The sequence below is a fragment of the Scatophagus argus genome, chromosome 16 (assembly GCF_020382885.2).
Source record: "Scatophagus argus isolate fScaArg1 chromosome 16, fScaArg1.pri, whole genome shotgun sequence".
Lineage (NCBI taxonomy): Eukaryota > Metazoa > Chordata > Actinopteri > Scatophagidae > Scatophagus > Scatophagus argus.
Genome location: NC_058508.1, coordinates 22,373,061 through 22,395,602, shown reverse-complemented (window position 1 = coordinate 22,395,602; position 22,542 = coordinate 22,373,061). Strand labels below are relative to the sequence as shown.

Here is a 22,542-nt window from a genome sequence, read left to right as displayed (position 1 = left end):
GCAGAGGAACTGATGAAGAGGTCGAAGCTCCAGCCAGACCTTCATCAGACCTCACACCTCTCAGCTCCTCTGCAGGGAGCTCGTAGGAGGAGGTGAAGCTGACTGTGATTTTGTTCCTCTCTCTGCAGGCTCATCCCTGTCAGGTGTGGGTGGTGACATCAGCACGACGTCTCGCCGACGTCTGGTTGGATTCCCACGGGAGACGCTCAGGGACACTTCCTCTACCTCTCAGCTCCTTCTGCCTCAGGACAGGTAGATTTCTTCACGAGGGAGGGAGGGAGGGAGGGAGGGAGGGAGGGTGGAGGAGGAGTTGGAGAGGAAGAAGGTGAACTTTTATACCTGCAGCCATCCTTCAGTTGTTGAAGCAGACTGAGGTGAGGAGGATAAGCTCCGCCCCTCACCATGACAGACTTAGAGACTGAGTGTTTGAGCCTCGGCCTGCCCCCCGAGTGCGGCTCCCCTCCCCCGCCCCTGGACGCCTCCCTGCAGGTGGACTGCGGCCCGGGGCCGACCTCCACCACCACGACTCCGACTCTTGCCCTCCTCTCCTCTGACTGCCCCACGCCCACGCTCAGCTCGCTGGCGGCGGAGATCGCCGAGCCGCTGGTGATGCTGCCCTGTGTGAAGAGCGAGCCAGAGGACGGAGACCTGGAGCCCATCCGGACCGTGGACCTGTCAGAGATCCAGCCGCTGTCCACTGCCGAGCTGGGCCAGGACCAGATCAAGATGGAGATCAGCGGCCTCGACTACATCAAGTCTGAGCATCATGGTCACCACGGCAGCCACCACCTGGGCCACTTCCACCACAGCGACGTCACAGAGCTTGATTTCAAGTCACACTATGAGCCCAGCTCTGTGTTTGACTACATCTCCCAGGTAAAAATGGACCCTGACACACCTGGTCATATCTCTGTCCTGTAAACACACTCGCAATAAACACCAACAGCTGATCCATCATTAATGTTAGCTGAAGTCTCAGATGGATCAGAGGTCAGCTCACCAGAGTCACACAGTCTCAAAGCAAACCTTTCAATTGCTGTCCTTTAGTAAAACACACACAGTCCTGACTCCCCCTCGCAGTACGTTATGACAGAAGCATCTTTGAAACACCTTCCTGCACTGATAGAACAAACTGCTGTCACTCACATGACAGAAAGTTTAAAAATGCCACAAAATGCACAACTCAAAAAACAGCGACAGTTAAAACGTCTTGAAAACACGAGGATTGTCAGGTGAGCTCTGAAGCATCTCTGTGATAAAATGAGCAGAACTCAGGAACTGTGGAACGTGTGTGTGAGGCCTCCATGTTTTACAGTCTGCAGCTTCTCTGCAGCAGCAGCGGCGGCCATATTTGAGGCTTTGTAGTCCACTGCAGGCTCACTGACTTGATGATGCTGAGCTTCAGGTGATGAGGCTCTCTGTCAGTCACTACAGGTGTGACATGAGTGTGGACAGACAGGAAGCCTGAAACCTGACTGTGAAAACCGCACGGTGTTCCGTGGATGGAGACAGGTGGTGTTTTAAAAACGCTCCTGTTGATTTGCTGCTTAACGTGCAGAGTTTAATGTGTAATGCAAAGCTGACAGACTGATGTAGTGCAGTAAGAACTGTTACCTCTGAGGTGCAGTCAAAGTATGAGACAAGACTTGTAAGTACAGGACTTGAGCAGAGGTCACCTGGCAGAGACGTGTTTGACGAGGATTCGGTTTGTAGCAGCAGACGCTCAACTCCTGCTGACCTTCAGATGTGAATTCACGAGTCTGACTGATGTGTCGTTTGCTAATAGAGCGACTCTGAGGTCTCTGACTGAAGCTCAACTGTTTGTTGCAGGTGACGGACACTCTGGAGTACATAAAGTCGGACCACCACGTGGACCTGCAGTGTTACTACACCACAGAGTCCAGCACCATGTCCTCCCACCTGCAGCACAACGGCCTGGAGTCCATCCACATGGCCGAGCTCCGCACCGAGCTCAACAAGCTGCGGCCCGACACCCTGCTGATGGACGGCATGGGAAAACTGGACCCTGAGTTCGGAGGGGGGGCGCTGTATGAGCTGCAGCCGGCTGCGGAGGGGAAGGCGGCGGCAGAGGTGACACCTGCTGCGACCGGGCAGGCAGGAGGCGAAAGTCTGGTCATCACGACCAAAACCCAGAGCCCGACGGTGAGGAAGCCTCGCAACATGCAGGGGGAGAAGCCTTTCTCGTGCACGCAGTGCGGGAAGAACTTCAGCACGCTGGGAAACCTGAAAACCCACCAGCGCATCCACACCGGGGAGCGACCCTACACCTGCTCACAGTGCGGCAAGAGCTTCGGTCAGGCGGGAAACCTCAAACGACACCAGCTGATCCACACGGGCCAGAAGCCGTATGTGTGCGCCCACTGTCCCAAAGGCTTCACGAAGGCCGACGACCTGCGATCGCACCAGCGGCTGCACACGGGCGAGCGTCCCTTCATCTGCGTCACCTGCGGCAAGAGTTTTGGCCAGTCGAAGGAGCTGAAGGCCCATCAGCTGAGCCACACGGGCGAGAGGCCGTTCTGCTGCCAGCACTGCGGCAAGAGCTTCAGCAAGGAGACGAGCTACCGCAACCACGTGCAGATCCACACGGGCGAGAAACCCTTCACCTGCTCACAGTGCGGCAAGACTTTCAGCAACTCGGGCGTGTTAAAAACCCACGAGAAGATCCATTCGGGCGAGCGGCCGTTCGGCTGCACGCAGTGCGGCAAGAGCTTCGGCCGCCTCGGCCATCTGAAGGCTCACCAGCAGATCCACACGGGCGAGCGGCCGTACGCCTGCCCTCATTGTGGGAAGACTTTCAGCCAGTCGGGCCACCTCAAAGCACACGAGCAGATCCACAAACGAGAGCGAGTGGACACGGCGAGCAGCAGCAGCAGCACGATGGGCAGCGACAGTAGCTAAAACAGACTCCTGACCCTTTAACCTCTCCAAAACAAAGTATTATTCCTCTTTTTATAAATACTATATCTAAGTTTTCCTTAAGAATTTTTCATACGTTTTCATACCTTTTGTGCTCTTTTGCATTATATATGCGGGCAGGGTGGACTGACTGATTTGCTCTTATGCAAGTGTCTGTGTGTGTGAGCGTGTGTGTGTGTTCTGTTCTGTGTGTCTGCGGGTGGGGCCTGTAGATAATCCGGTCTGTCTGAACTGTAGTGAGTGTAGAGTCTCTTGAGGACCAAGTCCCAGTACTTGATTTGGAGTACTTACTGAAACATAAGCACAAATACTTCAGTAACCAAGTGTGAGTACTTGATTTGTTTTCTTACTAAAACAGACCAGCAGCTCCTGATGAACCAGGACCCCGTTTACTGAGAACAACCAATCACATCGGGTGTTTTCTTTGTACAGGTGTTTCCCAAAGTGGTACTTCACAGTGAGTACACGTACATGTGTGTGATGATGGAGAGAGTGGTGAATACACTTCACAGTACAGTGTCTGTAAACTGTATTCAGAGCACACAAATCCCAGCCTCGAATGTTTCGGAAATTGTTGAGAATGCAAGCAAAGTGTTCTGGATGAGCTCCAGAGGCCCTTTAATGCACAACATCCAGTATATCCGGTTTGCACCCCACCTTGTGGTTTTGTTTCTGCTGTCGGCCCTCCTGCAGTCCAAAATGATCAAAAAGCAAAATATCAATAATAATCAATATCAGGACGATAAGAACTAATTAAAGTGACAGAAATTTATGTGAAGTGTACTTTGAGTGGGAACTGCAGGGATACTGTAGAGTAGAACGCATTAGAGTTCATCTGGAAAACAAAAATGATGTTCAACAAACTGTTTGGCTCATGTGTCATGTGCTAAAATGGAGGGGGAGGGACTTATAAGCTGTACTGCAGCCAGCCACCAGGTGGCGTCCAGGTTATTGCTTATTCAGTTCTGTAAGAGAACTCTATAGGAGAACTTCTGGTTACGTAGGGGGCGCTCGTGAGGTAGTCCAGAATGAATGGGGTTTATGGAGCTGTAGCCCCAAAATGCACCTTTTAAGGGTAAAAAACTTTTCATTTTATCCAGTTTTCGTTATGTTTTCTGTATAAGCAGTACAAACGGTATAGTTCCATTGAGATGATAGATGAGATTTTTGCCGATTTTTCTTGTAACGTCTGCTGTAGCTCTCTTGAGGAAAATGCATGAGGACTATAAAACACAAAACCAATGAAGTTAGCCCACCGTAACGTTAACGCTGCTAGTCATAAATCTTTAACGACCAGTCAGCATATGTTAGCCGAATGCTAGAGCTATACAGGCAAAACTGTTTGCCCTGTAAGAAAAATGAACGGGTTTAGTATTTTGATATATCATCAATGCTATATTTGCAAAAACTAAAATAAAATCTGGGCATTTTGGTCTAGAAGTGGGTGTCAATAAGTATTTCAGCCACTTCTCTCCTTTTACTGCGGTTCATTGAGGACGACCTCGCGAGTGCCCCCCAGGTGAGCTGCAGCCACTTGTAGCACTAACAGGGAGTGGACAGGCGGACCAGACGGGCTGTGCAGGAGCTCTCATGTCGTCCATCTTTATGTACGGTCCAGTTGAATGCTCACTCTCCATTTGGCCAAACTGACTTTTGCACGCCGCTCATTTTCCTTCAGAGATGACGTAACAGAGTGGCATCAGCGTGCATGAGTCTGAAAAGTCGTCAAAACCTTGAATGAAATGAAGGTTTTTGTTGCTGCTGCAGGTTCAGAACTTGGGAAACACCTTCATTATTTATTTTAGGAATTCGTAAGTCGGATTCAGAATCACCTTTGCCTTTAGACTCTGTGGTAGGCAGGGTCCTGGTTCAGAGCCCTCAGTGCGTCTTCACTGCAGTTTTTGCCAACCGTGTGAGTACTTCTCTATGAGTACTTGCTCCCAGTTTACTAGTATTTCACTTGAGGTGTGGTTACTTGCAGGCGTTTTTTACGTTTTTTATTGAGCAGTATTGATTGATGAACACACCCCGCGGTGATCTTTGTGTTGCTGACGACATTCCTTCAAATCATTCCAGTATCGCCGCATCAGAAACTGAAAAGTTTTTAGAGTCGTTGGGCTCCAGCAGGACCAAACAAACCCGTCCGGATCGCTCACTGTGTACAAATCTTCTATTGATTATGGAATTCTTAAAAAAATAATAAAAAAAAAACAGCAGCAAAAAAGACAAAAGTGATGCAGCATCTTGTACTGGAAAATAATTATTAAAGAAACTAATGACACGTCGGCTCCGCTTGGCTTCCTTCATGTGGCTTTGCTGCCAGTCAATCGTGTTTCACGTCATTACAGGATATTTTTCATGTCACGTTTTCCTCTCAGTGCACCCGAGACGTCCCGAAGTTAATGTATTGAAAATCATTTTGAGGCTTTTCATGAAGTCAGCAGCACGAACACGAAAATTTAGTGAAATATAAAGTTTTCTACAGTTAATAAACTTCATACTGTTGTTTAAACCTCAGGAAAAACCTTTCATTGATGTCACTGGACTTTGCTTGTTGGATGGAGACTCAACACTTTAAATCCTCAGTTGATAAAAACTGATTTTCGTGCAACTGAAACTAAACTTAATTTCTGCTTTCCATAAACTATTTTACTTTATTTTACAGGTCAGTCATTTAACTCCTAAGTTAACTCTTTAAATTAACTTTCAGTGACTTATTTTTACATTTAGATTTTAGATTTCTCAGCTTTTCAGCCATTTGTTCAGAAACACTCGAACACTTTCTGTTGAGTTTAGTGGAGTTTTATTCCTTGAAGCACCACACACAGGATTTGTTAACAAGGCCGACTGTCGAGGAAGCTCAAACTTTCCCCTCACAAGTGCACAAGCTTTTCACTGAAGATGGTTTAAATGACAGCAGAACATCAGTGTGGGGCCTGATGAAGAGGAGAAACACTTCATCCTGGTCTCTGATGGGTTGAATTGACTCTGCCAGGTCAGACAGACGTGTGATTGGTCTCAGATGGTCTCCTCAATGACCTTTGTGATGACTTTGGTGGAAGAGGAGGAAGTCAGAGCCGAAGATCTGAGAGACAGAGAGAGATGTTAGCGGGACACCTGAACTCCTGCTCTGAGTTCAGAGCGGATAAAACACCTTCAGACTGAATGTTCTTGAGTTTGTGTCTCATCCTGAGGTTTTCCATAGTTTGACCTTCGCTGTCTCGTTTCCGCGTCCTGCGGTGGTTTAATGCTATCACCTGCTGTTGGTCTCCATCAGCCAGTGAACTCGCATTCAAAACTTGCATTCATAATTGGGAAATTTGGTTAAAATGTGTTTAAAGTTTGCTATTAATTTGGATGGAAACTTCTGGACAGTCAGTCCAATATGGATGTTTTGTCACTGAATTACAGACACTTTAAGGTAGCAGCTTGTGCAGTTGCTGAAGCGAGCAGCAGGACACGTTATCTGCTGTCGATGAACGTTTCGCTCCAAACTCCAAGTCTCATTATCTGACAGTCGGAGCTGAAGCCTCGTCAGGCTGACCATGAGGTCGGACTGGTTTCAGGACTGAAGCTGGGATCTTACCCGACTCCCTCTCCGTCCAGCAGCCTCCTGTACTCCGCGATCTCCATCTCCAGCCTGGTCTTGATGTCCAGCAGCAGCTGGTACTCCTGTCCCTGTCTCTCCAGGTCGGCCCTCAGCTGCACCAACTGCTCCTCCAAAGAGCTCACCTGCATGGTCACACAGGTACATCCTGCGTCAGAGCTGAGGCTGACTGCAGCTAACACACTTCAGCACATTCCCAGCAGCCTGAACTGCTCACCTGCATCTGGTATCCGCTCATCTGCATGGCGTAGCGGCTCTGGATGTCGGCCAGCGTGCCTTCAAGAGATGCTTTCTGCAGGGAGACGGACGAGTTAGAGGACAGACGGGACAACCGGGCAACGTGTCCACACCACAGTGAGGTGAAAACAGCAAACAGCAAATGGAAGGAGATCGTCTCACATCAGTATTCCTCATCGACACTTTAACATGTAGATGTTTTCACTTCCCTGATTCAAGTTTTCTACACGTGAAGCTTTAAAACGCGCTGCTGGCTTTGTTCGTACAGCTTCAGACAAATTATGTTTAACTGTTGATGACGGGAAACAAATGTGTGTTTATGTTAGTCTTTTGGAGTTTTTCAAATTTGTATCAAAACAATAAAGCCAACTATTTAAAAGTGAACTTTGGTTTCCCTGCAGACTAACACAGTTAACGCTGGTTAGCCTCACCATGCTGAGCTGCGACTGGAGCTCGATCTCCAGGGCCTGAAGCTGAGTCTTCACCTCCTTCACTTCTGAGGTTGTTGACTTCAGCGTAATCTCTGTGGTCGCCACCTCCTGGCTGATGATATCCGACTGAGGGCAGAAGAGAAAGTGAGAAGGAAATGGTCAGGAAGCCAAACAAACAGGTGACAGGCTTCTCAAACAGACACGTTTCCTCCCCACCTTGTTCTGGTACCAGTTCTCCAGGTCTCTGCGGTTCTTGGCGGCGACCGCCTCGTAGTGTTCCCGGATTTCCTCCAGGACCTTGGTGAGGTCCTCCTGGGGAGAAGCGTCCACCTCGACATTCACCTGACCGCTCATCTGACTCCTCATGCTCAGCAGGTCCTGCAGGAGGAAGGAGGCTAAGTTCAGGTGGTGTTCAGACAGAGCTGAAGCCTCTTTGACGTATCTGAGCAGGAAAATCTCAGGTGGATTCATGACTGCTGGCTTGCTGTCATTACTGTTTATAACCCGTCCATTAACCCTGCCTAACAGCTCCTTCAGTAACAACCACCTGAGCTCTCAGGTGTGGTCAGTACCTCCTCGTGGTTCTTCTTCATGGACACCAGCTCCTCCTTCAAGGAGTCGATCTGCATGCTCAGGTCGGTCTTGGCCACGCCCAGTTCTCCCAGCAGCATCTTCAGGCCCGCGATGTCGGCCTCCACCGACTGACGCATCGACAGCTCGTTCTCGTACCTGACAATTTGGTACAGCACCAAGTGAGGTGAGTGAGAGTTTTACTTTTTTCAGTCATTTTATCAGCCTTTGTGAAACTTGTGTTGAGTGTGTAGAAACCTTGTCTAAATTAAATTAAAATTTGTCTAAATTTCAAGCTTTATTAACACAAAAACAACTTTATTTTCCAGCCTGGGATCAATAAAGTATATCTATCTATCTATATTTATGTAACACAATGAAACAACCTGACTAACAGTTTAACACCAAATGAGACAGTAAAATGATGAGGAGCATACACCAATAAAACTGAAAGTGGATAATGTATTTATGTATATTTTAGAAACAGCACCCAAAATAACTTTTAGCTTTAAAAAATAACCAAGTTTTTTATAGTTGATAAACAGGATAACATTCTTTACCACACATCCCCAAATGGCAGCTTTTGAGAGGTTTAAAAAGGCCCCTAAGTTCTTTCTAAATATTTATTTTTTCAGCACCCTAATTTAATTTTGTTTGGTTTTATTTTGTTGCCACAGCAAATCGATCTGCTGCGTTTCCTGCAGCAGCCAGCAGGGGGCGTGATGCAGCTGCAGGACGTCTGCCGCTCTCATCTCTGATTTGTTCTGGTGATTCTTCTTTAAGGCGAGAAAATCATTTCCATCCAGAATTAATTTCTCACTGGGAAGTTATTTTGTGGGACTGATAAATGTGCTGTTTGAGTCACAGATCTTACAGGAAGCAAACAAACAAAGAGTCACTCACTTGAGTCTGAAGTCGTCCTGAGCCAGCTTTGCGTTATCGATGCTCAGCATGACGGTACCTTTGGCGATGATGGCGTCCTGGATCTGAAGACACAAACAACAGATGATGATGACACACACGATGTCAGAGGATAGAAAACTGAGACAGAATCTGAGAGATTTACAGATTTACATTCTGACTCCTAGTTTACCGCATAGTGAACTTTATTTACTGTCCAACATTTTATTTCAGGAGGTGTCCCACACAGGTTTGCAACTTTAGTAGGCAGGTACTGTATAAAAGCCTCACCTGTGTGTCAGGTGATCACTGACACCTGACACCTGGGTCAGGGACATCCATCCGTTCACTGGGAGCCTGATTCACTGCTCGCTTTGCTTCTTTGTCTTTTCTTTACAGATTTTCTATGGAAGGCGAGAGCTGCCACAGTTGCAGTGGTTTTTGTTTGATAAATTTTATTGCTTTGCTCAGCAATTGCTCAGTTTTTAAAAAGAACTTAAATCTTTAAACCTGAGATTATTTTTGCTATTGATGTTAATAGTTTTTAATGTATTTTTCAAAGTTGCTTACTTCCCTGTTCCTCAAACCACTGTTTTTGATTCATGTCACATAAAAGCAGAACATTCTTTTGCTATATTTGCTTATCAAACTGTTGCTCATTACGCAATTTCCCCCAGGGATCAGTAAAGTATTCTGATTCTGAGTGATTTTCTGTTGATCAGTTAAATTTCTGAAGCAGAATAAAGTTCAAAACAAAATCGGCCCCCTGAGGCCCACGGGATGATGTGAAGTCAGAGCGTCTTGCACCTGGTTGAAAAGAGTTTCAGGTGGTCGGCGTGCAGCAGGTTTGAGGCGTAGAAGCCTCACCTGGATCACTTACACACAGCTCCACCTGTCTTCATACCGAGACATCCATCTGCCCAGCAGGAGTCCTGATTCACTCATCCAATTACAGAACTTTGTCCCTGATTGTTGTTTGTTACGGAAGCCAAACCGACCACAGTTACACTAATCTAATTTTATGCTCACATTAATAAATAATTACCAGTTACTACATGAAAAACAATTTATTGCCATCCTGGACATTTTGAGTATTGTGTTTATAAAAACCAGTAGGATATTATAATCATGTGTCTGAAATGTATTTTATTTGATGGTTTTTCTTGAGCTACTTTTTATCTTTTCCTTTCCTTTCACTATTTTTGTCGTTTATGGAAGTTGAGTGCTGCAGTGTTTAATTCGCACTAATTTCAAACTTTGGTTATCAATTGTTTAACTCATAAATTGTCTTTTTTCCATATTTTGACAAAGTTATAAAATATAAAAAACAGAAGTTGACCTCCAGCAGAACACATTAAACACCATTTCCCATGCTGCCCCTCTTCCTCACCTTCCCTTGTAGGTCTGCGATGGTGGCGAAGAAGGTGCTGTAGTCCCTGGTGGTGGGGCCGACTTTGCTCTCCACAAACTGTCTGATCTTCAGCTCCAGCTCGGCGTTGGCCTTCTCCAGCGCCGCCACCTTGGCCAGGTAGTTGGCCAGGCGGTCATTCAGGTTCTGCATGGTGAACTTCTCGTTGCCAATGAGGCTGTCGTCCATTGCTGCCCCTCCGCCAAAGCCTGCGCCGACACCTCCGCCCGCACCAAAACCTGCACCTGCACCGAAGCCGTAACCGCCGCCGCCACCCCCAGCAGAGAAGCTCCTGCTGGCCTGGGAGACCCTGACACCACCACCTCCTGCTCCTCCTGCCATGCTGAATGAGCTCATGCCACCATAGGATCCCCGCCCCATGATGAGGCCGCCGCCGCCGCCACCCATCATGGAGCTCCGTGAGGAGGAGATTACCATGGACATCACGAAGGTGGAGTTGATGGAGGTGCTTGTTGGTCTGCCTGCTCCGGTGGAGTCTGAGAGGAGAGAAGTGAGCAGCAAGGGATCCGTTTCCTCCTTTTAAAGGTGCTCAGGTGGGCTGAGCTGCAGGTGAGGGCGCGGTCAACACTCCACACCCCACAGAGTTTCTCAGTACACAAATTCCAGTACTCAGGTATGACTGTGAAGTACTTGTATTTTGAGTATATTTTATGGTACGTTTTGAGCCACTGTATGCTCCCTCTTACCTGTACAGCGTTTCAGACTGCACTGCACCTGAGCTGCCTGCTGTGCGTTCAGGTGTGTGTTTTACCAGCTGCTTCACAAACCTGTCATGTTTCCTGCAGCTCACAAATAATGCAGAGTTAGATCCATCCAGACCGGTGGGTACTGGTCGGGCCTCAGACTTTGTAATATGTTGGTTTGACCCCGCTGTGTTGGAACACGTGATTCGGTTCATATCTTTAAGTCTTTACAAGCTGTAAGAGCTTTGTAGGCGTTTGACACATTCATCCAAACCTCAGCTCAATGATGTCATGATGGAGAAAAGTGCAGCCCTCTGAGGTGAAGAGCTGTGAGATGTTTTACCGTTTGCTTTACCTTTTCATGCATCTCACTGCAGGCCTTTTCAGTTTCCTCTGCAAAGCAAAATAAAAGCACAAAGTTTATGATTACAGATCGCTTCAGTGGCTTTTATCAGCCAGCAGAACATGCTGCAAGTCAAGACGCTTTACTGCAGAACGAGTACTTTTACTGCTGATACTGCATGGAGCTGATTTTTAATGCAAAATGTTCATAATGAAGTAGTTTGCGTACTAAGGGAAAATCATGCATTAAAAATAGTATTTGAAAGTGCAAAAGTATCAGAGTCAAAATATACTTAAAGTAGCAAAAGTAAAAGTACTCATTATGCATAAAGGCCCAATGAAGAACAGCATACAGGCACATTATAATGCATGGATCTGCTGTCAGATAGAAGTAATGTAGTAAAATGTATAAAGCAGCATAAAATGGCAGTAACTCAGAGAGAGGCAGTACTTGAGAGTTTGTACTTTTGCTTGAGTACTCGCTGCACGCTCCCCTCTGGGCTGTGTGATATAACTCATGAACAGAATATGTCTTTCTTGCTGGCGATGCACTTTTTCTGTCAGCACAAACAGGACTGAAACGCCTCCTGGCACTGAGCTCTCACCTGTCTGACAGCGTCCCTCTTCAGGTGTGGGAAAGCGCCCCTGGCTGACACAGAGACGGTCGGGTTGTTGTGTTGTCATGGTGACCTGCAGCTCGGCGGGTCTTGTTGTCAGGCTGTACTCTGCTGCTCCGTTTGCTGTGGAAGTGTTCGGATGCGTCCTGAAACCTGAAGTGTGGAACTTTTGTCTCCCTCTTCTTGCAGTGACAGAAGTCACACCAACACTGTGGACTCACCCGTTGGAGCCTTGAGTGTGTTGTTGGGGCCTGCGGTCCACGCTGATGCTGCGTACGCCTACAGACTTGTTAAATCTTTGTCTTAAGATAAGATAACATATGATCCCGCAGTGGGGAAATTCACTTGTCGTGGCAGCTCACAACAACAGAAGAAGAGTGCAAAAAGTGTGCAAAAAATATAGAGGTAAAATAAATTAACAATTTACAAGGTACAGTAAACACACTACAATATACAGCTATATACAAGTCCTCCTAAGGGAGAAAAAGAGGACTAGACCATTAATCTGATATTATTTAGACTTTATTGCTGAAACCCATATAAACCTATGAGAGAAATGCAAGCATCAGAGAAGGAGATGCAGAAACTCCTTTCGACCGTTCATCCAGACCAGTCGAACACCTCAGGAGGAGGGGAAAGACGTCAAGGATGGGAGTCGCCTTGGCCCAGCTTGGCTCCAGGGGAGCTCCTGCAGGGCTCCAGCCGGACTAGGGTGGGTCTCCGGCGGGGCTCCGGTGGGGCTCCTGCAGGGCTCCAGCCGGACTAGGGCGGGGCTCGGAGACGAGGCAAACTCTGCATTTAGATCACTGATCCAGCCAGAGTTGGTGGTTAATGTTTCCCAGATCACTTTTAACCCAAAGGCGCCCACTGTATTGTCATCATCATTATTTTGTTGCATTTGTTTCATGCACCCAGACACAGATTTGAGCATGAATTGTACTAAAAATATTTACTTCACTTCATGTGTTTGATAATTTACATGTTGTTTTGCTGGTCAAGATAAAACATTGCACGAGTTCAGTGCTTGAGAAACTGGACTTTGTCACTTTGTGATCAAATCTTGTGTCCTTATGAAAGCAGAGACGAGGACGTGTTGTATCCGCTGATGTTACCGACATGATATAACATCGCTTGTTCTTACCCTCTCTCAACTTTACTCTGCTGTTTGGTCCGCAGCCAAAAGGAGGGAGCACTCAGAAGCTGCCATTGGTTTAAAAGGGAGCTGCCTGCCTGCCTTTGTCATATATCAGCACTGACAACATGCAGTTAAGTTAAGCTGCCTGTCAGAACCAAACACCATCATGAGTCCCATTCAGGATGGAGGAGGCAATTAAAACAACGGCTGTGCTCCTCCTCATTCACTATCTGGTCTGTAACTCAGCTCTGTTGACTCTGTGGCCTGAGCCTGAGTAGAATAAAACAGGGCAGATCTTAATTCCACCAAACAAACCGAGACAGACTGAATAAGGGACTCAAAAGGATTCGATAAAAGGCAATCGAACCTCAGGCGTCTGCGTGTTATTGGACAGATTTTATTAGTTGGTGCAACTTGAAATATTTTGTGTTTTCCTTACAGCATCATGGAAACGTCTGCGCGTTCATATTTAATACATGTCCACATTGTGAAAGTTAATCTTTCAGCTGGCAGCAGAGCAAACTCTGATGTGAGGAATGAAAAGATGTGGATCTGATTGATGAGCTGCAGTCTGCTCTTACGTGCACCTGCTTCAACCCTGCAGCCAGTAAATCACTAACCCTTGAATAACGAAGTGATTTGCGGGCGCATATGTCTCTGCATGCATGACTGCAGGTATTTGGTTATTACTGAGAGTCTGTGTACAGACGTTTATACCTGTAGCTATAAGCTACAAGCACATCCTCCTCTGCTTCAACTGCCGACTTGCCTTTAATTTGGATTTGAATAAAATAATCTTGTCACTTGTGTTAGCGACACAGCAGGATGATGTCCAGGGTTCACCCTGCTTAGGGACAGAAACTGCAGAGACCGAGCTACACAGTCTAGATAAAGATATGATTTGTTTATCCTGATACCATCTGGATCATAAAGGTTCATTGCAGTCAGTTGTCAAACCAAAGATAGCTTACAGTAAGAGCATTTAAAGGCCACAAGATGAAGCTCAAACTATCACCAACAGCCACATGGTGAATGAGGACCCTCATGAGAATGTGGATCCAAGACTCTTTTGCCACTTGTCTGTTTTAACTTCTTTTTAGTCCCGTGTTGGTTAGAAACACAAACACATTTTCTGGTCATTACCTTGAGATAAAACCAACAAGCAGACCAGTGCCATCCACCTGCCACACACCTGAGTGACATTTCACTGAACCTCCACCAAGTGTCTCAGGACTTATCAGGAGGACAGCAGCTTTACTCCAAACTGTTTCCCAGTATGAACGTGAACTGTGTGTGACCTTTTGGATGCGTAACTTGAATTAACAGCAGATCATGTTAGAGTGTTGAGAGATTTAAATCAGTGAAGTGGAGCTGCAGGTAAAGTGGTCAGTATTGAAGGTTATGCACCATTAGCAGCATGCTGTTTAGACCATGTACTATACACTGTTTAAACAGGGCCCTGAAAATCTGCAGTGATGCTAGCAGCTTTAGCACGGCGGTGCTTTGCATGAATGCTACTATCACCACGCTAACATGCTCACAGTTGTAATGTTAAAATGTCGATATTTGGCCAGTAAATGTTTAATGTTTGTAGTTCAGTATCTTAGCATGCTAACATTAGCCGTCTCAGGCCGTAAATACAGCAGAATCACTCATTGTGCTTCCCACCTGGTTTCTCTCCTTCAGGCTCTGGTGACTTTTTAACCTCCAAACTGTGACCACACCTCAGCTCTGAATGAAGCTTAAGCTCTACAAAACGACCGCCAGTCGACTCCAACAGTCTGACTTTACATTTTCTGTCAAAGTCAAAAGAGGCAGCCGATTAAGAATCTGAAACATCAAACGGTCGTCTTCTTCTTTGTCCTTCTTTGAATGGTGTCAGAAACTGCAGCTGATAATCCTGAGCTTTCTGTCCTTGCATGACGGTGGAACATGTCCACACAGTCAGGAAATGGAACCAAAAACTGCACCCGCTGTTGTTCAACAAGAAATAATTTATCTAACTTTCTCCTGTCCACAACATCTATGTTTGACCTCCTAAAGACATTTAAAAGTCCTGACTTCATTCTTCATGAGAAACATTTAAAAATCCTAAATTTGTACATATAGATGTATTGTGACCATGCATTCATGGTTCTAAATATTCCATTTCTTTGTTTTTTATGAGAAAAGCCACGAAATCAAATTATGCGCTCTCTATCCGTCCACCTCCTGACATCTTTAAAACTCATCACTTGAATGATTTTTATCTGCGATTTGAGACACATAATTATGCAGTGACATCAGTGCTTCCTTTGGGGTGGAAGCAGGTCTGAATAGTGTGCAGCGCCTTTTCAGGGGCTTTTAGTTTCAAAGCTGTGCTGAGGAGCTTACACCTGCAAGGCGTCCTGTATTTCACCCACACTGTACCAGCATTGTGGAAAAAAAGCCATTACACCAATTCCTAAAAAATCAGGTGCCATGTAGATTTTAAATTGTGGATGAATGAACAGTGTGTGAATGAGCAAAGCTGTAGCACTACGCCCAAGACAAATGACCTCTCGGGGACAGTAAAGTTTTTTTTTTTAATTATTATCACTTTTCACATATTAAATGCATCATCTCCAGCAAAATCCTTCCTGACACCATCAAGGGGTCAAGAAAGGACAAGAGTATTCATTTCCAATCTGTGCAGGTTGGTTGAATGAAGAAGCCTTGAAGGGTTGGTATAGAATATCTCACCTGTCATCACAGGTGAGATATCCTACAGGTGAAGTCTCTCCTGATTGCAGGCGTGAAGCAGCTTGCAAAACCCTGAATAATGAAAGTTTCTTTTGTAGCCCCCAAATGACAGGCTAAGTAACCAAAGAAAGAAAAGAAATGAAAATCAACATTAATGGGAGAAAAGAAGAACAGGAGTCATGTCTAAGGAGGAGCAGCAGGGGGCAGCATTGCCACTCACCAGCGTTTGACTTAAAGGAGCTTCATGCCAACAAAACAAAGAATAAACAATAAAATAACAACAAGACGTGGAGGAGGTTCATGTGGTGGATGGATCAGACAAACACAGGACCGAATGCTGACGTGTTAGTAACGTAACGTTACGTAGTGTTGTTAATTTACACTGGGAGTAAACTTAAGCGTTTTCTTCCCAGACAGAAGCAACGCTGTAAACTGATGGTGACGTGGCGTTCAAAGTGTTGTGCTTTTTAACCGCCATCCCATGTTGGTAGTTTTATTCAAGCTAGCAGGATTTAGTTTCCTGTCGCTGTACCTTCCAGGATCATTGTGATCTGTGTGAATAAAAACTTTAAAACATCAGCTCATCTGTGAACGTTTTTGATGTTTTGGCTCTTTTAGTTACAGTCAGGAACGGCTGTAGTTGAAATTATTTTTTCAATGCTGTCATTTCAGCATCCGGCCTCCGTAGCTCGTGGCGGTAAATCGATTTTGTGACAGACCGGTAGTTGTGTTTTGTTGCAGTGTCGCCTGCTTAGCATTTCTAACATTCATGACACATGAAACCTTTTATTTTTATTTTCTGTTCACACAGTGTTTTCCCGCCTTACCTCCAGAAGAGAATTAGCCATCGGCAGCAGTGTGGGATCATAAAAACAATCAGATTTATCATCAGTTTGTGGAGTTACAGCAGGAGGTGTGGCAGCAGCCTGAGGCGGGGGAGGGGATGAAGATTAATGAAGCAGTAAATGTCAGTCACTTTTACTAGTGAGGGGTCCGTTCACCCACCACGGCTCAGTTTTGGCTCAGACGAAACCCCCGGTGATGTTTTACATGGGGCCATCAGAGCGCAGAACGCATCACGCAGCTCTGATGCCACGCCTCACTCGTAAAACATTTGAAATAACCTGTTTAAAACATCAGTTTGCATTCCTCCTTTACAGGAATTCAGCTTAAAGAGGGCTGAGTCACGTAAAGCCTGAGGCTCAGTGAAGCTGCTTCGTACCGTGAAACGCACTGCAGCTGAGCCTCTTAAGAAACGTGGACGACGTTTTGGAAAATGTTTCTTACAAAGGCTGCTTGTGAGTAGAGATTTGGTTTTACTGTTGTTACCAGTCCCAGCTAGCGTCAGGACATAATTGGTTCGTTAAGCAGGCAGAAAAAGGCCACAAACTGAACAGCAGCAGAGCTGCCCACAAAGGCGGGCCGACCTCACAAAACGAACACAAACGCACAGAAACAGGACGACTGGACCCAACCAAAGCACAGAGTCACCGTTAGCTTAGCAGCCACACTGAGGATTAAGCAGGGGTGTAAATATGGTCTTTTCAAATCAGGCTGAGATCTTGGTGCTTCTGGAGGCTTGGATTACACCGACGAGCTGCATGGAGCCGTTTTATTTCATTTCATTTTATGTTATTTTCAGTTGATTTTTAACATTTTAACACAAGTCCACAGCTCCTTCATAAAGTTTCACTGGGAAGCTTCAGAAATGTTTGAGGATGTGGAAACTGTGTGTGTGTGTGTTCGTTCAGTCATTTAACTATGGGAATAACTAAAGCACAGTATCAGTGTGGTGAGTCTCCTCCAGGCTTCCGTAGCCACTCAGTTTCTGTCCTGCAGGGATTCACACAGAAGCTGACTTCTGCTTTTCTGTGCGACTGCAGTCGTCTGCACGCAGACGATCACGACTGCGCAGGTGACTGACCTGTGATCTGTGCTGTCCGCATCACAGGTGTGAAGCAGCAGAAAGCTGCCAGAGCCTGAGGAGTCAAAGCCTCCAAAAACGAGGCAGAGATGAAGTGATTCATGCGTGACGGGGACCAGCAGGGGGCAGCAGCGTCACTCTGTCCGGGTTTGACTTGACGGATCATCGTCACATCTGAGAGGTAACGTGGAAAGCTTTTAGTTTCTGTGGACGTGTGGACAGCATGTGATGCTCCTCTCCACTTTGTTCATTTTGCTGCTTTTATTTCCTCTGAGACTTAATGTACTGCACAAAAATACCAATCTGAAGTACTTCTCATGTTGCCGTCTTCTTCCACTGCACTGCCTCTGAGAGGGAAACATTTTCACTTCACTGAATTCATCTGACAGCTTGAGTTACGAAACACTAAACTAATCAAAAACTGATCAGCTGTATTGATGATGATGTCTTCAGTCATTTGTCCTGCAAAAACGTGTGCTGGCTGTGGGGGTTTGCTGCTTTTCCTCTGAATGTGGATGTAATGATGTTGAGCTTTGGACTGGACAAACTCTGAAGGAGTCACCACATTTCTCACCAGCTTCAGCACTTTGATGAAGCAAACAATCAGGGCATTGATGGGGAAAATGATCAGCAGTGAGATTTGGAGCAGAAAGAGCTGCCAGCTCTGCACCGAGTCGCAGAAACTGCACCTGACCTTCTGTTTAAGGTGGTTTCATCACATCAGTCAGTTAGGCAGCTGTTTTCTGCAGCGCTGATTCATTTATCTCAGCTTTACGGGACTCGTGTCAGACGCGACCCCTCTCACTTCCTGCGCTCATTTTACGCTTTTATGTTTTCATGTGTAGGCTCTCTATCCCTGTCTACAGGCTCTGGCTCCAGGTGAGTGCAGGTAACCAACTCAAACAAACAAGCTCTCACACACGCTTCATTTGGACTCTCATCATATTTATTTTTCATGGTCAGATTCTCTGCTCAGCATCAGTGAACGATGATGATGGTTGGCTGTTTCCCTCTGCAGCAGCTCAGCGGAAAGTGGAGGACGCGGAGTGGGACGAGGAGATCACCTTCCCATCAACCACCTGCTCCACCACCGTCACCGTCCGCTTGGTCTTGGTGGTCGAGGAGGAGGAGCTGCTGAAACTGCCGACCAATCAGAAAACATTTGAATCAGACTTCTCTGTTGTTGTTTTGATTTTTCAGATTTTACGTATTCGGGAGTTCATTTTATCTCCCGACATGAAGGCCTGCTGTGTTTCACGCTGCAGGGAGGACACAGGAAATGCCCTCAATCCTCAGGTGTGATCATGTGACCCTCACCTGCCAGTCGCCTCTCCGTCCAGCAGCCTCCTGTACTCGGCGATTTCCAACTCCAGCCTGGTCTTGATGTCCAACAGCAGCTTGTACTCCTGTCCCTGACGCTCCAGGTCGGCCCTCAGGTGGACCAGCTGCTCCTCCAGGGACGTGACCTGAAGACCACAGACAAGACGTTCACAGGTCAAAGTCTGCACCCAACACGTGATGTTCGTCTCTGCAGACAAGCTGGGACTGCTGGTGTCTCACCTGCATCTGGTATGAGGACAACTGCATGGCGTAGCGGCTTTGTGTCTCAGCCAGAGTCCCCTCCAGCGACGCTTTCTGCGGTCAAACACACAAGGTACCGTCACAGTACTTACTTACTCAATCAGGACGAAATTTTCTTTTAAAATACTTTTTACCATTTAACTATTTTCAAAAATGTTATCCAATCAGAGGGCTTTTGAATGTTATTCCTGCAGTACGTGTACATGCACTAGTACTTCACTAGTAGTGTGAGTATATCTTGATGCCAATACTTTTGTGCTTTACTGAAGACACTGTGACATCACACTGTGGTATCAGTAGTTGTACTGCAGTGAGATGTGAGTACTTCACCGACCAGGCCCAGAAGGGACTGCAGCTCGATCTGCAGGGCCTGCAGCGTCCGCTTGACCTCCGTCACCTCCGTCCTGGACGTCTGCAGGGTGGTTGTCTGAGTGACCACCTCTTTGTTCAGAGCCTGCGTCTGTAAACACACACACAGCTTCAGTCCGCACAGGAACACATCGCACGGGTCATCTCTGCGTCCACAGGAAGTGATGTCACAACGCTACCTTGGCATGGAACCAGGCCTCCAGTTCTCTTTGGTTCTTGGCGGCGATCCCTTCGTAGTGCTCTCTGATTTCAGCCATGACCTTTGTGAGGTCCTCTCCTGGTGCGGCGTCCACCTCCACGTGGACCTGACCGCCCACCTGAGCTCGCAACGCCAGCAGCTCCTGCAGAGAGAAACACGTTTAACCGGGATGACTTCCTGTGACTTTCAGTTGGTGGAGCGTGGGGCTCGTGTATTCAGCCACGGGTTCGAGTCCCGCATGTGGCTCATGTGCTGCGTGTCATCCCCCGTCTCTGCCCCCCTTCCTGTCATATCTTCAGCTGTTCTTCATCAACAAAAGGCAACAAGCCCAAAAGAATAATTAAAAAACAAAATAGTTTTAATTTGAGGGTTTTGGGCTGTATGAGAAATTATGTTGCACTTAACTGACTAAATGATGAATTCACTGATTAGTGAAATGATAAGTTCTCTATCGGCCTGTAGGGGGCGCAACTGATAACTCGCCAGTTTGTGGCTGCGTGGTTGGCGAGGATTCTGATTACTGAAACTGAACGGATTTTTAGTAATGAAGGTCAAATCTGTAAAGTCTGCTGCTGGTTGGTAACAATGAAATGTTCTCACTGACCTCCTCGTGGTTCCTCTTGAGGAAGATCAGCTCTTCCTTCAGGCCCTCAATCTGCAAGCTCAGGTCGGCCTTGGCCAAGTTCAGCTCGTCCAGGACCCTCCTGAGCCCGGCGATGTCGGCTTCCACTGACTGACGCATGGCCAACTCGTTCTCGTACCTGCAGGACGCACGGGGGAGGAGGGGGGAGGGGGGGGGAGGATAGTTTCAAATCTGTCAAGGCTCATTCAGACTTAAGAACCGACACAACAAGCACATCGAACATCGGCAGTCAGAGCACGACACATGAAAACGTTCAGTTCAGTTTATTTATATGGCTCCAATTCACAACAAAAGTTATCTCATGACACTTTCCAATCAGAGCAGGTCGAGACCAAACTCTTTAACTAAACTGTAATACAGAGGGCCCAACATCCCCCCTTGAACAAGCACTTGGCGACAGTGGCGAGGAAAAACTGCCTGAATTGTGTTCCCTGGTTGGTTTTATTTTGTTGTAAAAAGCTGGAATTATCCTTTAAAACATCTGTCAAACTGCACGCGTCTGTGATGATTATCTGCGTCTGTATAACTGCTGAAAAAGATCTTTATATTTAGGTTTTAAAGCTGTGAGATTCCTTTATTTCAACAATGTTTAACCTAACTAAGACCTGATGATGCAGATTTGTTTTTGTGGAAGGCACTGAGAACTCATTGTCATTAAACGTGAGGGATCAGAAGGTGCAGCCACAAAGCCTCTTAGTCTCCATTAAAATGAGATTTATGAGCCGAGGAGAAGCCCTGAGGTCAGAGCTGCTCCGCCGAACACGAATGCCTCACCTGTCGTCACTCTACATCACTGTCACAGCGTTTCCTCAGCCACCTGACTGTCTGAGCAGCTGCGTAACCACATTAAAGTGTGCAGCTTTGGTTTATCAGCTGAGTGTCATCTGGACTCACTTGGTCCTGAAGTCATCTGCAGCCAGGCGAGCGTTGTCGATGCTCAGATGGATGGCCCCGTTGGCCCTGACGGCCGCCTGAATCTGAAGGGGACAAACAGAGCATCACGCGGACGTCACCTGAGCTGAAAACACAGCAGGTCTTCTGATGATGAGTCACACTCCTGCACCTGCACGTGACACCTGTGAGGATGAGGATGAGCTTTACCTTGCCGGTGATGTCAGTAATGGTGGCGAAGAAGGCGGTGTAGTCCCTGGCGGCAGGGCCGACCCTGCTCTCCACGTACTGCCTGATCTTCAGCTCCAGCTCGGCGTTGGCCTTCTCCAGGGAGCGCACCTTGGCCAGGTAGGTGGCCAGGCGGTCGTTCAGGTTCTGCATGGTGAACTTCTCGTTGCCAATGAGGCTGTCTTCAAAGCCGCACACGTTGTACTTGACGGAGGACGAGTAGCCTCCGCCGTAGCAGCCGGCCCCGAGGCCGGTGCTGCCGATGGAGGAGGAGGAGATGCGGACTCCTCCGACTCCTCCGTACATGCTGGCAGCCCTCGCGGAGGAGGAAATCTTTCCGCCGCCGCCACAACTGATGCCAACTATGGAGCCGCCCGAGCCCCCCATGGAGGACTTGATGGATGAAGAGGAAGAGCGAGAGAAGCTGTAAGAGGCCATGATGGATGCTGTCTTCCTGCTGTGGCTGGAGTCAACACAGAAAGGAGAGTGAGGAGCCACAGGACTCTCCTCCTATTTAAACCTCCTGCAGCCGAGGAGCCATCAGTCAGTCGGCATACCATGACGACAGGTGAGGCTGGGAGCCAGGTGTGATTCCTGTCCTGGGTGTGGCAGGAGGAGGTCAGGGAAAAATGTAACCTTCAAACATGATTACTTGTAAGACAATGATGGTTTCTGTTTATTAATGCCAAGGTATAAGGCCTCCAGAGCCTCCAGGCTAATTACCGTGCAGGGACTTGTGTAAACCAAATGAACCAACGTTCAGTCAATCAAAAGACGTTTCCAAAAGTATGCTGTAGTGAAAGCTCCTGGCTCAGAAAGCTTTTCTAAATGTCAGCTCCTGCGGAATGAACACGTGGGCGTGGAGATAATTAGACAGTTACAGGCAGACGAATAGGTTAAAGATAATAGCAGCCTGCAAAATCACACATCCTCATCCACGAGCCCTCATGTGGATCCCGCAGGACCCATCGCCAATGTGCCCCCAATATCCCCCCAGCAAACTGATACAAAAGTACTCACTACCAAATCTAACCGTAATCATAACTCAACTCAACAAGTTACTAAGTTAACAAGTCACTAAATGGGGTGTCATAAAAT

At 47.0% G+C, this 22,542-nt stretch overlaps 3 protein-coding genes and 1 long non-coding RNA gene across 5 annotated transcripts; 2 read left to right on the top strand and 2 right to left on the bottom strand.

Annotated features, from left to right (window-relative positions):
- The first annotated feature begins 287 nt into the window (after positions 1-287).
- si:dkeyp-113d7.1 (uncharacterized protein LOC407709 homolog) lies at positions 288-5,218 on the top strand. Of its 2 annotated transcripts, XM_046415100.1 has the most exons (3): positions 288-876; positions 1,831-2,955; positions 3,296-5,218. In XM_046415100.1, exons 1-2 carry the CDS (start codon positions 403-405, stop codon positions 2,917-2,919), a joined length of 1,563 nt encoding a protein of 520 aa, XP_046271056.1. In that variant the 5' UTR covers positions 288-402; the 3' UTR covers positions 2,920-2,955; positions 3,296-5,218. The 2 variants fall into 2 exon arrangements, with proteins under 2 accessions (XP_046271056.1, XP_046271055.1); XM_046415099.1 differs by having other exon boundaries at positions 1,831-5,218.
- A 505-nt stretch (positions 5,219-5,723) lies between these two features.
- On the bottom strand, positions 5,724-10,588 carry LOC124073121 (keratin, type I cytoskeletal 13-like). Its single transcript, XM_046415104.1, has 8 exons — positions 10,073-10,588; positions 8,686-8,768; positions 7,785-7,941; positions 7,429-7,590; positions 7,213-7,338; positions 6,762-6,836; positions 6,524-6,669; positions 5,724-6,022 (listed from the first exon to the last, which is right to left on the bottom strand). The coding sequence occupies exons 1-8, from the start codon at positions 10,532-10,534 to the stop codon at positions 5,956-5,958; spliced, it is 1,278 nt and encodes a 425-aa protein (XP_046271060.1). The 5' UTR covers positions 10,535-10,588; the 3' UTR covers positions 5,724-5,955.
- Positions 10,589-15,449: 4,861 nt separating this feature from the next.
- LOC124073136 lies at positions 15,450-18,366 on the top strand. The gene is made up of 3 exons (XR_006845647.1): positions 15,450-16,907; positions 17,561-17,714; positions 18,111-18,366. It is a non-coding gene; the product is annotated as an uncharacterized LOC124073136 (long non-coding RNA).
- Positions 18,367-18,457: 91 nt separating this feature from the next.
- LOC124073119 (keratin, type I cytoskeletal 13-like) lies at positions 18,458-21,938 on the bottom strand. The gene is made up of 8 exons (XM_046415102.1): positions 21,427-21,938; positions 21,220-21,302; positions 20,287-20,443; positions 19,663-19,824; positions 19,449-19,574; positions 19,094-19,168; positions 18,851-18,999; positions 18,458-18,673 (listed from the first exon to the last, which is right to left on the bottom strand). The coding sequence occupies exons 1-8, from the start codon at positions 21,880-21,882 to the stop codon at positions 18,556-18,558; spliced, it is 1,326 nt and encodes a 441-aa protein (XP_046271058.1). The 5' UTR covers positions 21,883-21,938; the 3' UTR covers positions 18,458-18,555.
- Between the last annotated feature and the right edge of the window lie 604 nt (positions 21,939-22,542).

Excerpts from the sequence above, each read along its gene's own strand:
- si:dkeyp-113d7.1 (XM_046415100.1), top strand. The coding sequence starts at position 403 with ATGACAGACTTAGAGACTGAGTGTTTGAGCCTCGGCCTGCCCCCCGAG. Across the intron at positions 877-1,830 it reads TGTTTGACTACATCTCCCAG|GTGACGGACACTCTGGAGTA; the intron begins GTAAAAATGGAC and ends TGTTTGTTGCAG.
- LOC124073121 (XM_046415104.1), bottom strand. The coding sequence starts at position 10,534 with ATGTCCATGGTAATCTCCTCCTCACGGAGCTCCATGATGGGTGGCGGC. Across the intron at positions 6,670-6,761 it reads TGAGCGGATACCAGATGCAG|GTGAGCTCTTTGGAGGAGCA; the intron begins GTGAGCAGTTCA and ends GTGACCATGCAG. Across the intron at positions 6,023-6,523 it reads CTGGACGGAGAGGGAGTCGG|ATCTTCGGCTCTGACTTCCT; the intron begins GTAAGATCCCAG and ends TCTGTCTCTCAG.
- LOC124073119 (XM_046415102.1), bottom strand. The coding sequence starts at position 21,882 with ATGGCCTCTTACAGCTTCTCTCGCTCTTCCTCTTCATCCATCAAGTCC. Across the intron at positions 19,575-19,662 it reads AGGCCTGGTTCCATGCCAAG|ACGCAGGCTCTGAACAAAGA; the intron begins GTAGCGTTGTGA and ends GTGTGTTTACAG. Across the intron at positions 18,674-18,850 it reads GACGGAGAGGCGACTGGCAG|TTTCAGCAGCTCCTCCTCCT; the intron begins GTGAGGGTCACA and ends ATTGGTCGGCAG.